This window comes from Schistocerca nitens, chromosome 3, assembly GCF_023898315.1.
Source record: "Schistocerca nitens isolate TAMUIC-IGC-003100 chromosome 3, iqSchNite1.1, whole genome shotgun sequence".
Taxonomy (NCBI): Eukaryota; Metazoa; Arthropoda; class Insecta; order Orthoptera; family Acrididae; genus Schistocerca; species Schistocerca nitens.
In genome coordinates this window covers 724,156,992-724,172,349 of record NC_064616.1, presented here as the reverse complement: position 1 = coordinate 724,172,349, position 15,358 = coordinate 724,156,992, and the positions used below count along the sequence as shown (strand labels likewise).

Below are 15,358 nucleotides of genomic sequence, written 5' to 3'. Positions count from 1 at the left end.
TAAGCCATTAAGTTTGTACCACCTGAATGGGCAGATAGATCATTCAGTGAGGCCACAATGAAGTACTTCATACAGCTGTGTCAAAACTGGCATTGGTGTCTGTGCCTAAATTACATTGGTGTGACAAGAATTTTTAATCAAAAATTGCATATTTACTTTTGTGTGCACATGCAGACTGAAGTAGTGAATGCAAATTTGTACAAATTGTAGGATTTGAACCCAGATCTCCTGCAGGAGACCTGGGTTCAAATCCTGGTCTTGGTACAAATTTTCATTAATCACTTAAGTCTGCATATATACATCACAGATGCTTGACTTGAAAAGGTCTCTGCAACCATATAGTTTCTCCTTGACAACACCTATTCCATACAATAACGTACAAAACGTGGTGGGTAGGACTTACTAACTTGCAACATATGTATACCTTTTTATTTATTTTTTTTTTTAAATTAGAAATGTTCATAATGTAACCACATGTACAAATTAATCGGCGATGTGAATGTATAATCGTACATTCCACATCATTGCAATCTGTCTTGCAAAATGATCCATGGAACATGAAACTAACTAACTTTGGTCATTACATCTCTTGAATCAAAGGAAAATTCAGTTGTAAAAACTAATGAATAATTAAGCAGACTTTCTACACAGTACTTACATCCAGGAACTGAAATGTGCAGGACTGCCGATAGACACACTAAAAAGTAAAAGAAACGAACTACATAGCGTTCAGAACTAATAATTCAGAAAGTTAGATAGCATATCTCTTTTACTTCTACTTTTTTCGTGCACCATGCATCTGGTGGTAAATTTTAAAGTAAAAATATACTGCACTGAGTTATTTAGGATTATTCAATGTTGTTTACTGTTTATATATTCTAATATAACAGAGATAGCAAAAAATGGTTGCACTGTGCTACATGTATTCCATGACATATCCTGCTGTATCTCTCTACCCCTCTTCTCAGTGTTGACTGAGCTTACTGCCTGCAATGAATTGCACTAATCTTAACAGTCCTAGGGTTACAAGAGTATTTCCAGCAACTTATTTTCTTGTAACCATGTAATGTTTTATCAGCACCAATGGTATCCATATTATCATCTCAGTACGTAAATATCACCATAAAACAACCACTGTAGAGCTGGTCTATATTTTAGAGATTTTATGTGCTCGTTGGTAACCTGGCATTGACTAGTTCTCTTCATAATTTTGCACTTGCATAGCTTAACTGTTGTAGAAATAATCATTTCTTAACATAAAGGAAATATTTGATGTCATATTGGTAGAATAAACAATTATATCAAGTATCAAGCAATGGAAATGTCAGGCAGGAATATCAAAAATGTAGAAAATGACATATTGCTACTTACCATAAAGATTACACGTTAAGTTCCACACAGACACAGTTACGACACTTACAAGCTTTCAGCCACAGACTTTATCTGAAAAAGGGAAACACACACACACCATTCGTTCGGACAAGCAAGCACACCTCATGCACACATGACCACAAACTCCTGCAACTTGGACTAGAATGCATTCTGGTCCAAGCTGCCAGAGTTGGCGGTCATGTGTGTATGAGGTGTGCTTTCTTGTCCGAATGAATAGAGAGAGAGAGAGAGAGAGAGTGTGTGTGTGTGTGTGTGTGTGTGTGTGTGTGTGTGTGTGTGTGTGTTTTTTTCTCTTTTTCCGACAGAGGCTGTGACTAAAAGCTTATGTGTAAGTGTATTTTAAATGTGCCTGTCAGCAACTAAATGCGTAATCTTTACAGTAAGTAGCAATCTCTCTTTTCTTACACTGAATGTTTCAAGTATTGTAGCCAGTAATATCGCACTGTACTTACTGGAGGGAAAAGATTGAATATTTTTGAAAATAATCATTAGTACCAAGTTCATGATGGTGATGGTGATGGTGATGCAGAAATATGTGTTACAGGGTGACACACTAGTAAAGGTGCTGTGAATCAGTTTCGCACATCACCATAGTCAGGTTGCTATAATTTTTCATGAAATATTTGTAAAAAAAATTTTTTTGGCTTGTTTGCTCTGTGCAAAATTATTAATTCTCTGAATATGTAATAAAGGCACCTACAAATAATGCTGCATTGTTAAAATGGGTGTCCCATACCATTATTTGTGTGTTCAATGGAGGAGTTTGGGAGCACTTGACTTGAAGTATGATGAGTAAGCAATGATGATCAGCAGTTGGTTGTAAGAAGCCACTGGGAGAGCAGTGGATTGTGACAGCATGTTTCATCACAATCAGTGGAAGCTGTGGTGTAAAATCCTGACTTCATTATAAAGAAGGAATGTGCAGTGTATTCAGTGAAATGATTTTAGTCACAAAACTCAACAAATTAACTGCCTTAACAGTGAAAATCAGTATGAGGAATATGATATATTGCTGAGATAGCACAAAGTAATGGGAGATGTACACTACTTGTAATTACTGGGTCTTAAGTATAGCTACTTGAACTGCCCAGGAAATGTAGCTGGCTTCTTGCATATCATCACATTTTTGGCATTCCCAGCCCACTACCAAACTATCAGTTATCAACCTAAGATATACCTCAGGCTATTCTACAAATAAGTCTGTTGCCAAAAACTTAAAGATAAGTAGAAAAAAAATGTTGAATCTGTGATGTCAAACAGAGCCTGAATTCCCTCACCAAGTCTGTTAAGATTGGTAGCTTGTGTACTGCTGGCAATGTCAAGAGTCTCTCTCCTGAGGAAATATGCTGGAGAGAGCCCTTAGTCTTGATTTTGTGACCGAGCGAGGTGGTGCAGTGGTTAGCACACTTTACTAGCATTCGGGAGGACGACGGTTCATACCCGCGTCTGGCCATCCAGATTTAGGTTTTCCATCATTTCCCTAAATCGATTCAGTCAAATGCTGGGATGGTTCCTTTGAAAAGGGCACGACTAATTTCCTTACCCATCCTTCCCTAATCCGAGCCTGTGCTCCGTCTATAATGACCTCGTTGTCAACGGGATGTTAAACACTAATCTCCTCCTCCTTGATTTTGGGCAATTGGCCTCGAGTTGAGGGTGGCTTTGGTATTCATGAGCTCAATCTTTAGCTATTCATTGTTCATGCTGGAGCAACCGAGCATTTTTCAGAGATATCTTTTGGTTGAATTAGTCATTCTTTCCCATCATCCTCCCAACCAGCTTAGACAACCATCTACAGTTCTGTTATCTGTTTGTTTGTAGTGTGGAATGCTTGGGCATAGATGGTGTGTGGAATGCCATGTCTGCCAATAAATCTTTGTAGTGGCAACAAAAGTTGGTCCATTGGTGCATTGTGGACTAGCTCTAGGTGAGTGGCTCTTGTCACAGTACAGATAAACAGGACAGTATAGGATTTGGCTGTGATACTTCCTACTCTGCCATACAAAAGCCCAGGAAAACCAACACCACTGTCTGGGAATTGTCTGTGTGGTGGTATCTAGTCAACTGGCAGTGATGCTTTTATTTCTTGACCAGTGATACCATGTGCTATTTTACATGGTAGACAGTGATGTATGACCTCCTTTATGGCATGCTGGACATGAAGTATCCAGGAGGAGGAATAAAGCTCTGAAAGCACAATTCTAATCCAAAGATGATGTAAACAGAGGTGAGTATGTAGGATTAAAAGCCTATGTCCAGGATAAGTGGTTGTTATTCCTCTATGATTAATGTGGCATAAATGAGGTGGATAGCAAGGGCATTGTTCTTGTGCAGCCATTATACAATAATGTCAAGCTGCTGCCATTTCTTCTACTGTAAGGGAGAGCCTTATTTGTACAGAGATGGGTTGAATGTGTGTCATCACATGGTGCTTCCATGTGTCTCTGTCTTTACTATCTGGTGGGACAAATAAGAGGTCAGCTAAACTCTCTGGGGGGGGGGGGGGGGGGGCAGTTGAATGTGTCCGTTTCAGATATAATTTGACATCTGTCTCTCATAGGCGACATGGAGGACGTTGTTCTTCTCCAAAGGTCTCTGCAGTGACAAAGTGTATTTTAGTGTTACAGCTGTTATTTAGAACAACAGCTGTCAATTTTCATGAGAGACAGACTATTCTTTACTGGTCCTCAGTAGAATGTGAAATGTGAAATTCCTCATGAAGTGCTGAATTTTTCACTGTCATTGATTCATCCGGATTGTTGCATATTCCTATTGTCTATAAGACCAGAAATTTTGGACGGCATTGTCAAATGATGGATTTAACAGCAGGTTTGATGAGATTAATGACAGTATGATTTATGGAAATCCTTGGGTGGCTTCTGCTAAGGATCCATCCAAATTTCAGAGGCAATAAAGCCAGTGATGAGGAGATGCATATTGACACAGTATCTTTTTACAATTTTCTAGTGGTGATCTGCTTCATTTTGTACTTCAGTGGAGAGATCATTTTATCCTTCTGTGAGATCGGTCAGTTGTAAACTTTTACTATGTTGTCTTTTCAGCTCTTGAGTTACTGACAGATGTGTTGAAAGTGAATGAAAACTTTTGACTGCGGGAACTGTAAAGTGAGCATGTTCCATGCACCTCTCGGTGTCATGTGGAGCAGCCAATGTTGTGTAACATAGTGAAAGATGAATCGAAAGGAGCATTGACTCCCAGTGGGCAATTTACAAAAGCTTGTAGTTTTGAATTGTCAATCACTATTTTGCTGATGATGAAGGAAGACTGGCTACCATAATCTAAAACACACTGTGGAATTCTACTTACATGTACGTACATCTGTGGCCCTACTACATATACACAGGGTCTTTGGGGGTAACTGAATACTAAATATCTAGTATTCACATTACCTCACAATCATGCACCCAGTGACAATACTGTTTGCAAGACAAACAGTAGGTTTCTGCCTTTCACACAGACCTCCTAACTGTATGTCCTGACTTGCATCGAACATTGAAGGTTAGAGTCGACTGTACAATGTCAGTTGGTCTGCAAGTTTCCCCAAGAATCTTTTGCACTGTTGGTCCCCCATCAACCTCTTCTAACTAGAATTCCATCAGTTTCAGAATGTTACCTTCTGACAATTGTTCCCATTTTATATGAATTATGCAGTGTCAACATACATCTTACAGGAATACGGGAAATACCTCTGGAAGTACGAATCAACCACAAGCCTCTGTCTTCCTGTAGTGCCTGCAGAGCTTGCATTCACTTATTGTGTTCTGTAAATGATAAGTTAAAGATTCAGGGGAATCAGACACTACAGATGTGATATCTTCCAGATAGTCAAGATGTTCTTGAATAATTCAGTCACCATAGTATGCATGTTGAATTTCCTGAATTTATTCATTGGCAGCTGCAGCTACATCAATGTCATGTACCAAATGGTTGGGTTTCTGCCCAAATACTCTCAAAGAAACATGTTTGCTGATAGGCAAGTTCAGGTCTGCATTGACAGAGGATTCGAACTGTTCCGAGAAACAAGTCCGTTACTCAGTGTCACCTAAAAATGCCACTAACTTGATCAGTAGCAGTCAAGCACTGGAACTGCGTTACTGTGTAGAACGTGAAACTTTCGGACGTCATGTCTGAAAGTCTTCCCTCGATACTGTATTTTTACCTTCAGGATCGCCCGCTTCACACAGTTAATGCTGTGTATTCCACATCACTGCTAACATATTATCTCCTCCTTGGGTGTAAGATTTTAAAACAAACTTATTTTATTACTGTAGTGTGTACGTAGCATTGGAATGTTATGTTCCTTGTTTGCATTTCAGTTTAGAAATACAATCAGTAGTTTCAATATCTTTTCTCATGTTTAGTCCTAATTGTAGTGCCAGTAACAGGTGGCAGCACTGGACAAGCTTCGTTGATAAACTTCCTCACTAAATGTCAGCTATGCACTTGTTATGTAATTGAACAATTATTCTTCTACTCTCTGTTTAAATATTACTCCAGTCGGATATGCAATAAACTGATAAATTATGATAATGAATACAAGTGAGCTGAAGGTCGCAGTGCTTAAATGACTTAATGTAGAGTTTGTGTTGTACATTACATGTGGAGTAGTTACACTATTTAATCACTTGAAATCAATATGTAAGTCCTCTTGAATTATTTCAGATGTCCCAGATTCCAAAAGTTTCTGTCTCTGATGTTATCCCGAGTTTCTCCTCTGGAAAATGTGTGAAAACTATAGTCAGTCGACATGTGACTTTATTTACACAATACTTACAGATCATGAAAGTTGCATAACACTTTTATGTACAGATTCGGAGATACGGATGTAAATTCAGAGAAGCAGTTTAGCGGTTCCCCACAGGCTACACAAATCTGATACATTGTGATCCCGTATACTGTACAGGAAAAATACCCTGGTTGATAGTGCCAATGATCTAGATTTTAGCCACAAAATGTTATATACAGAAACCTAATTACCTGATGATAAGTTGTGTAAATAATATTTGTTTTGTTTTAAACTTCTGAATTATTTATATTCAAATTTTTTCTCTCTTCAGATAATTGTAAAAACGCATTCTGGGGAGAGTGTGGACAGACTTTCACCTTGGGCACCATACGTCTTACAGCCGCCAAAGTCAGAAGGCTACACATTCAAACAAAGATTGTGGAATCCTCCCAAAGATCAGGTATGATTAGTGTTACATTTCCAGATATTTATATTTCTTGTGTACTTGCTCCAAAGAGTTTCATTGACATATTCTGCTACAGCTTTGTATTTCCACTGTATGGCCTTAATGCTGAATTTTCACTGTTCTGCTAATGAAATAGAATGCGTCAGTGACAGGACTTGAGTAGGTGGTTGTGGTGGCAGCGGCAGGGGCAGCAGTTGGACAATTGTATTTTATACACTGTATGACAAACAAAGTGGAGCACCTGGAAGAGACGGAAACAAAATAAAGCTTTGAGATAGTGAGTATGTGATGTCATTTCAATGATGAAGAAAGCCAGTCCAATTTACAAAAATTTGGAAATATGAACCCACTTTTGAGTATGATGTTGCACCCCCTCTGTCCTGACTGCATGCACTGATTCAGTTGGGAAGGGTGTCATAAAGACATATCCTCTCCTGAGGCAAAATGACCCACAACTGTTGTATCTGGCACTGGGACAGTGTTGACGTCCAAGCTGGTCCCCCACGTTCTATGCACAATATGATGGTCCTCCCATATGGTCGTCGGCTTTGGTCGACCAGAACCTTGATAATGAGTATGCCTGCCCTCACATTCCCATGCAGTGTGAGATTTGGCCACTGTCACAAGTGAATGCCTCACAAATCTGTATATTGCACGATTTGACCACCTGGCCACATGAAGACCCACAATGAGGCCCCTATCTAACTGTCAGGTACTGATAACAAAGTAGATGGCATCTGTTTCCTTCACACTAATCACTCAACGTCTGATTCTGTTCGTGCCCCATATAGAACTTACTAGACTGGTAACAACACTAAACACATACAACACTAATGAACTCTGATAGCCATTCTACCTGTCACAGAGCATTGCATATATAATCTTTTACAAACCTACCAATGGTGAGCGTGTATAGAAAGTTCCATTGACATCCCACTGTATATTCAGGGTGCTTCACGTCTGCTTGTAATGTAAGTACTGTTGAATCAAACATCATTCATGCATACATTACTGACCATAGCATTGGGATAACCAGGGATGCTGCTGCTATCGTGCATGATGATGATTAGTTTCAAGAGGGTCAGCAGGCAGTGAACTTCTTTGAAGACTGATCAGCTAGTTCTCTTAATCTTGTCATAATCCCCCATGTATTCTTCCAAACAAATCTTGCAAGCCTGCTATGTGCTTTCTAAAATTCATATACCTGACACAGAAAATGCACTCCAGTAACACTCCACTTTCCAAATCTCTCTTCTTGATCAGCACATACACAACAGTTAACATTATACACTTAGAGGTAAATTGTTGATCACAAAAATGTCTAGTTATCCTGCTACCATTTGACACCATATTCAGTGATACGGTATGTGTTGGTCCAGTGTGCCAGATACGTAACACATCAGTTGCCGAACTGTTTATCTTCCAACATCCATTTTCAAACTGTCACTTATTCCTCATTAGGTCCATACTGGAAAAGACACACTGAACAATAGAGTGACACTTCTTGACGAGTGTGACACTATAATTCTTAGTAAATTTGTTTTGTTATTGAAAATTTGTTACACAGAAAAACAGTGAATTGGCAAAAGGTGTGAATACACAGTGTGCGAAATTACATCCCCCAAAGCATGCTAAGACTGCACTGTATGACAAAAAACAAAAGTACATGATGATCAATTCTGTTCTTGTTGGGAAAAAATGTATACAAAAACAATTACTACTTGGTCAAATATACTATTTCTGACTACTTATGAGACGAGATGCTGTCAAGTGATGAAGTGCATAACACCAGGCCACCCTGTAAAACCAAGCTTTACATGATGTTCCTTCACAATATAATAAATGCTATAGTTTTAGGCCGAAATATAAAAGCAATCAAAAATTTGTGTGATACTTTTACAGAAATAATAAAGACCTACAGAAAGTGATGCATTAGTATCAAAACATGTGTAAGTAAACAAAAATGGAAAACATTGTTTTGTAGAAGGCAGTTTTTTAAACACCATATTTCCTTTTCAAAGATGGAAGAAAGACAACAGCTGCCTAAAACTTTAGTAGGATAATAGTTGAACAATAACACTGTATATTTGTTGGCTATGCACCTGAAACAGTCAGCTACCCATTGACACCTTTATGGGTTTCGTCTTATACAAGTCTTTTTATTACCTAGCCCATGTCATAGTTTTTGCTCCATTCAGAATTTTCCACTGTCATAAACTTAAATTTAGTTTCATATTGTTCCAATATATTCATACTGCTTGAGTAAAATTTATTGAGAGCTGATCGTTAATGCATTACTGAGAAGCAGTTAATGTCAATGCTGGTTGTAGACTGTGCTTACATATTAAACACTGTAGGATGAGGATGTGGTTCTGACTTATTAATATTTACCTAGCACAGGTAAACTCTGAGACCAAACTCCTGGGCTAGATTACAGTCCAGTTTAATCAATCATTTGTTTTAAAAGAAATGCAGAAACTGGATTTGTAGCATCAGTTGAACAGTTTAGAAAATGCCACACAGTGGTATACAAAAGTGGATTCAAACATAGGGAGGTTGACTGCCTTTCAAGGAGTCTTTTAGTGGAACACAGCAGCATGGACAAAGTCTGTCATTTGTACATTAAATGACATTGCTGCTGAACTGAGGGAAGATTCAGCATTGCTGAAAACCATAGAAGACATGAAAGATGAGGAACTGATCAAAGGAAAATTTCAATTAATAAATGGAACATTGTAGAAGGAGTTCTTTACGATGTTGTACACTAATGTCATGACAGACAGTATTCTATCCCAATCTCTCTGTTAGATATCAGCATATATCGAGAGCATTCCTGCCTACCATCTACAGATGAATGGCCTCACAGAACACTTTAATAAGACATTGGCAGGTATGTTCACAATGTATGTATATCAAATAGAGAGATTGCGATATAATACTGCACATCATGACATACATACACAACACAGAGAAGCAAGACACTGCCATCTTCACACTGCTCTTTCTGCACCACAGTTGCAATGCTGAAATAGCAATGGATAGATTATTTGTGTTTCAATTGGACAATAATCAGGATGACTCTGTGAAACACCTCATCACTAGGACTGAAGAAACAAGCAACTGGCTTGCATACTGACCCTCGATGCCTGAGAGAGAGAGAAACTGGGAGCACTATAATGCCAAGCACTGGACAGTGAGAGAGAGCCTGGGAGACTTGGTACGGATTTTTACCCCTGTGCAGAAAGTGAGGCTACCAGGAGAGTTACTAAAGCACTGCTTCGAGGCATATCATGTCCTTCATCACTGGTCAGGTGTCACACATGAAGGCGAGCATTATGACCTTTCATCAAAAAGATGAAAGCACAGTGGCGTCGACCATGTCCTCCATATGATGCCTTACACAGATCGACGATGGGGGCTTCTTGTTAAAGGATTCTAAAGGTCTACCAGATGATTATGAAGCTTCAGTGGGAGGGGCTGCCTTCGATACTCGTCATAGTGAAGAGAATGTGACAACATGACTCAAAAACGAACATCCACCAGTGCTGCCATGCAGAGGACCATTAGTTTCATGTTCCATGGATCATTTTGCACAACAGTTTGTAATGATGTGGAATGAGTCATTTTACATTCACATCACAAATTAATTTGTAAATATGGTTAAATTCTGAACATTTCTAGGGTTAAAAAAAGGGTAAAAAAGAAAGAAAAAGATATACAGATGCTGTGAGTTAGTAAGCCTTATGCACCAACTTTTACGCCTTAATTATTACACGAATAGAAATTCGTCTGGGAAATAGGATTTGTTGGGGAGAAACTTTCTCTGTTGCTTTTCAAATTTTACTTTGATGTCTGTCATAGATTTTATATCACTGGGTAAGTGATCCAAAATTTTTGTTGCAGCATTGTGCACACCTTTTTGTGCTTAAGACAACTGTAATGTGGAGTAATACATGTCTATTTTCATTGTGGTATTGTAATTATATGCAGCATTGTTCCTTTTGAACTGCAGTGGATTATGTACACCAAACTTCATGAGGAAATAAATATACTGTGAAGTGGTAGTCGGAATGACCACCTCCTTAAACAGATGTCTAAAACGTGATCATGGGTGAGCACCACATATTATTATTACAATACATTTTTGCTCAATGAAGACTTTTTCTTAAAGATGAGTTACCCCAGAACATTATTCAGTATGACATTATTGAATAATATGCAAAATAACCCATCTTATTGATTTCTCTCTCCCCAAGATTTGCAATCATTTTAAGTGCAGAAGTGGCAGAACTAAGTTGCTTTGTGAGTTCCAAAATATGTTTTTTCCAGGTTAAATTCTCATTAATAGTTTCCACAATATTTATAATTTCTCACCATGTGTTACACTTATCGTTGGTGTAGTACCTCTACATGTGCAGAACTGAATACATTTTTTATTTTAAAAAAAAATTGAGGGCGACACCATTTGCAAAAAACCAGTCAATGATACTTTTAAGAACTTTGTTTACCATTTCTTCTGTTTCTGCATGTATGCTTGGATTGATTACAGTAGTATTGTCATCTGCAAAAAGAACCACTTCAGCTTGTTGTGTATTAGACAGGAGATCATTTACATGTATGAGACACAATAGTTGATCTCAGATTGACAAGATCTAGATCCACAGTCCTGTAGTTGGGCTTAAATGAGAACTTTTCTCCAGAAGAGGCAGTGATGCCACTAGATGATCTGCATGCAGTGTGGCATAGTGGATAGCGTCACTGTCTGGCATGCTGCAGGTCACCAGTTCAGACCTGACTATCAGCTATTATTTGTTATTTAACCAGAACGTTCTTAAAATTTCTTATGTTTATAATGTTTTGATACTCTGGCATAGCCGATGTTTGTATAAACAGCGGCACACACTGTCCAGGAGTTCAGTTTTATTCTGGCTGTACATTGGTGTTCGTAATAAATTTGGACTTGATTGTGGTTATGACATGACTGTAACAAGAGTGTGCCGAGTGCCTTTCAAAAAATCCATTTGCAGAACGCGGCAATGTGGACGAAATCTCGGCCATCACTATATTAAATGGCACTGCTACTCAACAGAAGGAAGATCCAGCATTGCTGAAACCCATAGAACCCCTGAAGAAGGTGAAACTGACCAAAGGAGAATTTCAATTAATAAATGAAACATTTCATAACAGGAACTGTGATTCAGTGTAACATATTCCCTCTTGTAACATTGTTAATACAGAAGTGAAAACTCAGCTTTAAGACATATCTGACAGTGATACATGTGGAAAATGTTGAGCAAAGCATCCAGATACTCATAGTCTTTCTTTATGTTGTTGATTGGTGTATTTCTAATGAAAAAGCAACAAAAGTTATAATGTGGAGATTTCCTTATTTTCTTCTTGGGTTTGTGCAAGATTTAAATTTTTGTATGACAGTTTTCTAAAACAATCCCATAAACATGACTAAAGTTAGTTGTCATGTTTTGTTTGGCAAATAATGCAAGACCCAGTAATATACCTTGTGAATTAATTGTTGCAGAGGTACCACTTCAAGCATCGTGAACCAAAAAGGCCAGAGAGTATGAGAATTTATGAGTGTCATGTTGGCATAGCTACGGAAGAACCTAGAGTTGGAACATACAAAGAATTTATTAATAATGTGATACCTCGCATTGTCAAAAATGGTAAGTATTTGTAATAATACCTTTCTCCATTTTTCTGTTGGCAAAATTTTATGAATTAATGTTGAAGTACACTCATGTTAAAAAAACAGGGCCCCTTGAATCACTAGAGGTAGGACGTTCATATTCACAGGACATGTACATTAGTATGTTCTGCAGAAGTGATTAACATTTGAACCATTTTGACCTGCGGATTCAAGGCCAGCATCGATATCGTAGTGCAACATCACCTACCAGTAAAATGTGCTTGCAGCTCCAGATTTGTCGCTAATCGAAAATGTGTGGGATATGGTGAAATGACAGGTGCAGCGCTGTGACTCAACGTGAACTACCACAGGTGAACTTTTGAACCAGGTGAATGCAGCATGGATGCCTATGCCACAGGATACCATTTGTACCTTTATACACGTCGATTCCATCACACCTGTAACATGTTATCAGGGCCCATGATGGACCATGTTCCTACTAGGCAACAGGACATATGCTGAACTGAGGTGACTGAAATGCTAATCGTTTCTGCAGAACATACTAATGTACATTTCCTGTGAATATGAACGTCCTATCTCTAGTCATTCAAGGTGTTCTGTTTTTTCTGAACATGAGTGTATTTTCCTTCATGGTAGGAGTTCAGGGTCATTGTTTAGACCAACTAATTTGTGTGAGAGTGATATGAACAAGAATAAAAATTTAAAGAGGCTAGTAGGAAGAATATCATAAAATGCAACAAATTCATTGGTAAGTTATGTGATACAGTAACTTCAATTTGATGTTTTTAATATGACACTTTTCTCTGTAAATGAAATTTAGTTTCTCTATAGAGAAAGAGCTATGACTTTTGCTTTTATTACTTGTTTCACAGGCATAATCCTGAGCTTGCAACCTGGTAATTCCTGTGATATGATATTCAAATGTCAGTGGCATTTATAGATATGTGCCTTAGAGAGGAACAGTATTCGTCTTACAAACAAAAGTAGAAATGATAAACATTAAGTAACATGACTTGGGTATTAAACAAATAACTACACTAATTAATTATAACTATTAAAGTAGACACTTTTGCATCATAATTAGAAAATAGTTCATAAATGTTTTCAGTATCGAATTGTTGAAAAAGGGGGGGGGGGGGCGCAGGCAAGTGGAGTAGTATCCAGTATTAACACACCAACTCAAAACTCTTAATTATTTAAATATACTCCAGTTGCTAACATTTAGTGTCATTCATGAAATGAGTTGTAATTCTTTCCCTGCAATCATTTCATCAGAAAAAAAGAACATCAACATAAAAGAAATTCAGAATTTGCAAGTGATATTCTGTGGGCTATCAGTTATTAAAGAGGTAGCAAATGTTTGAAATTACCTGTCACTGGATACAGTAAAACCTCCTATTTACGCTTTTCAGTGGGCTGATTCAAAAAAAAGTGTAAAATGCAGGAAAATATAAAATACAGGAAAGAATAGGAAACACAAGAAGCTGTAGATTTCATGCCTATTGTTCTGTTTGCAAAGACTGCCAGCTTTGGTGTATTAACCAATATTGTGTTACAAGTTTTATTTACCATAACTGTATTATGATCGTCAGTAATAAGACACACATTAGGACATGAATATCTTTTTAATGTGTTTCCATTAAATGCTTTTGCTTCCATGATTTATTTACACCATTGTACACTGCCTGAAAAAAAAAATAGTGAATGCATGTTTGTGTACGTTAACACTCAACCACTGCCTTAGAGATAATCACAAAGACAGTGGCTGAGTGGTGACACGTACACATAGGTTTCCCCTCTTCATTCTGATCATGTCCAATGGTGTAAATAAACCACAGAAGCAAGTCTTTCATGAAACTACTTTAAAAAGGTATTTGTGTCCTAATGTGAGACTTACTACAGATAATCATTATAAAATCATGACAAAACGTGTGACACAATGTGTGATACAATTTGATGAAAGCACTATAGTTGACAGCCTTCATAAACAGACAACAATCGGCATGAAATCTACAGCTTGTTGCCGACAAGGTGGTCACTTGGTTCAGGGACATCCTGGATGAGAAAGAGGACAGAAATCATGTTATAGAGCATCTTGAGGAGGAATATTTACTTCAGGTCGTACCAACCTAAGGCTTTTAGCAGAAATCTGTATGAAAATCACTGTTAAAGGCTATGATAATGTCAAAGAAAACTTAAAATGGAGGAAATAGTGTTACACAGAATCATTAATTATGGGAAAGCATTGTGCTGAGACAATAGGACTTCTGTTCGAACTGACAAAAATGAACATACCACGTGTACAACTTTGCTTCCTCCATTTTTTCCCCAACATTTGAGGCTTTAATGAGACAAATTGGTTACAGATTTATCGTTCAAAGTATTTTCCATCACTGGCCGCTACTTTCTCCCACCTTTCGGGCAGTGTACGAATCCCGCGTCGAAAAAATTGTTCACCTTTTGAAGCAATCCACGAGTCGATCCAGTTTGTGACTTCATGAGATCAGAAGTGTTGATCAGCCAGGCTATGCGCCATTGATCTAAACAGGTGATAGTCAGAGGGAGCAATGTCTGGAGAATATGGCAAGTGGGCTAGGACTTCCCATTTTAATGTTTCCAAATACGTTTTGAACTCTTTTGCAATGTGGGGTCGAGCCTTGTCGTGCTGCAAAATCACTTTATTGTGCCTCTCACTGTATTGCAGCCGTTTGTCTTTTAGTGCTCTGCTCAGATACATTAATTGCGTTCGATGACGAGCACCTGTGATTGTTTCACTTGGTTTTAACACCTCATAGTACACGATGCTGAGCTGGACCCACCAAATGCAGAGCATGATCTTGGAGCTGTGAATATTTGGTTTGGCAATCGACGTGGAAGCATGGCTGGGATATCCCCATGATTTTTTGTGTTTAGGGTTCTAGTATCTTCCGCCGCGGAAGTCGAACATGCGCCAGAACAAATGGACGTGGTCAGCCCATAGAGGGCTCCGCCTCCGCGGCGGCTATTCCGCGCAGCGAGGGCGCCACCGCTACGCCTCGTGCAGACAGTGGCCAATAACCACTCCCTCCGGTTTCGTATATAGGGACCC

At 38.4% G+C, this 15,358-nt stretch overlaps 1 protein-coding gene across 1 annotated transcript in view; it reads left to right on the top strand.

The window, feature by feature from the left end:
• Positions 1-15,358, top strand: part of LOC126248694 (1,4-alpha-glucan-branching enzyme) — an 86,818-nt gene that overhangs the window by 13,399 nt on the left and 58,061 nt on the right. The window contains exons 4-5 of the mRNA XM_049949975.1: positions 6,471-6,599; positions 12,142-12,286. Of these exons, the coding sequence (XP_049805932.1) occupies positions 6,471-6,599; positions 12,142-12,286 (274 nt within the window). The remainder of the gene's footprint in view (positions 1-6,470; positions 6,600-12,141; positions 12,287-15,358) is intronic.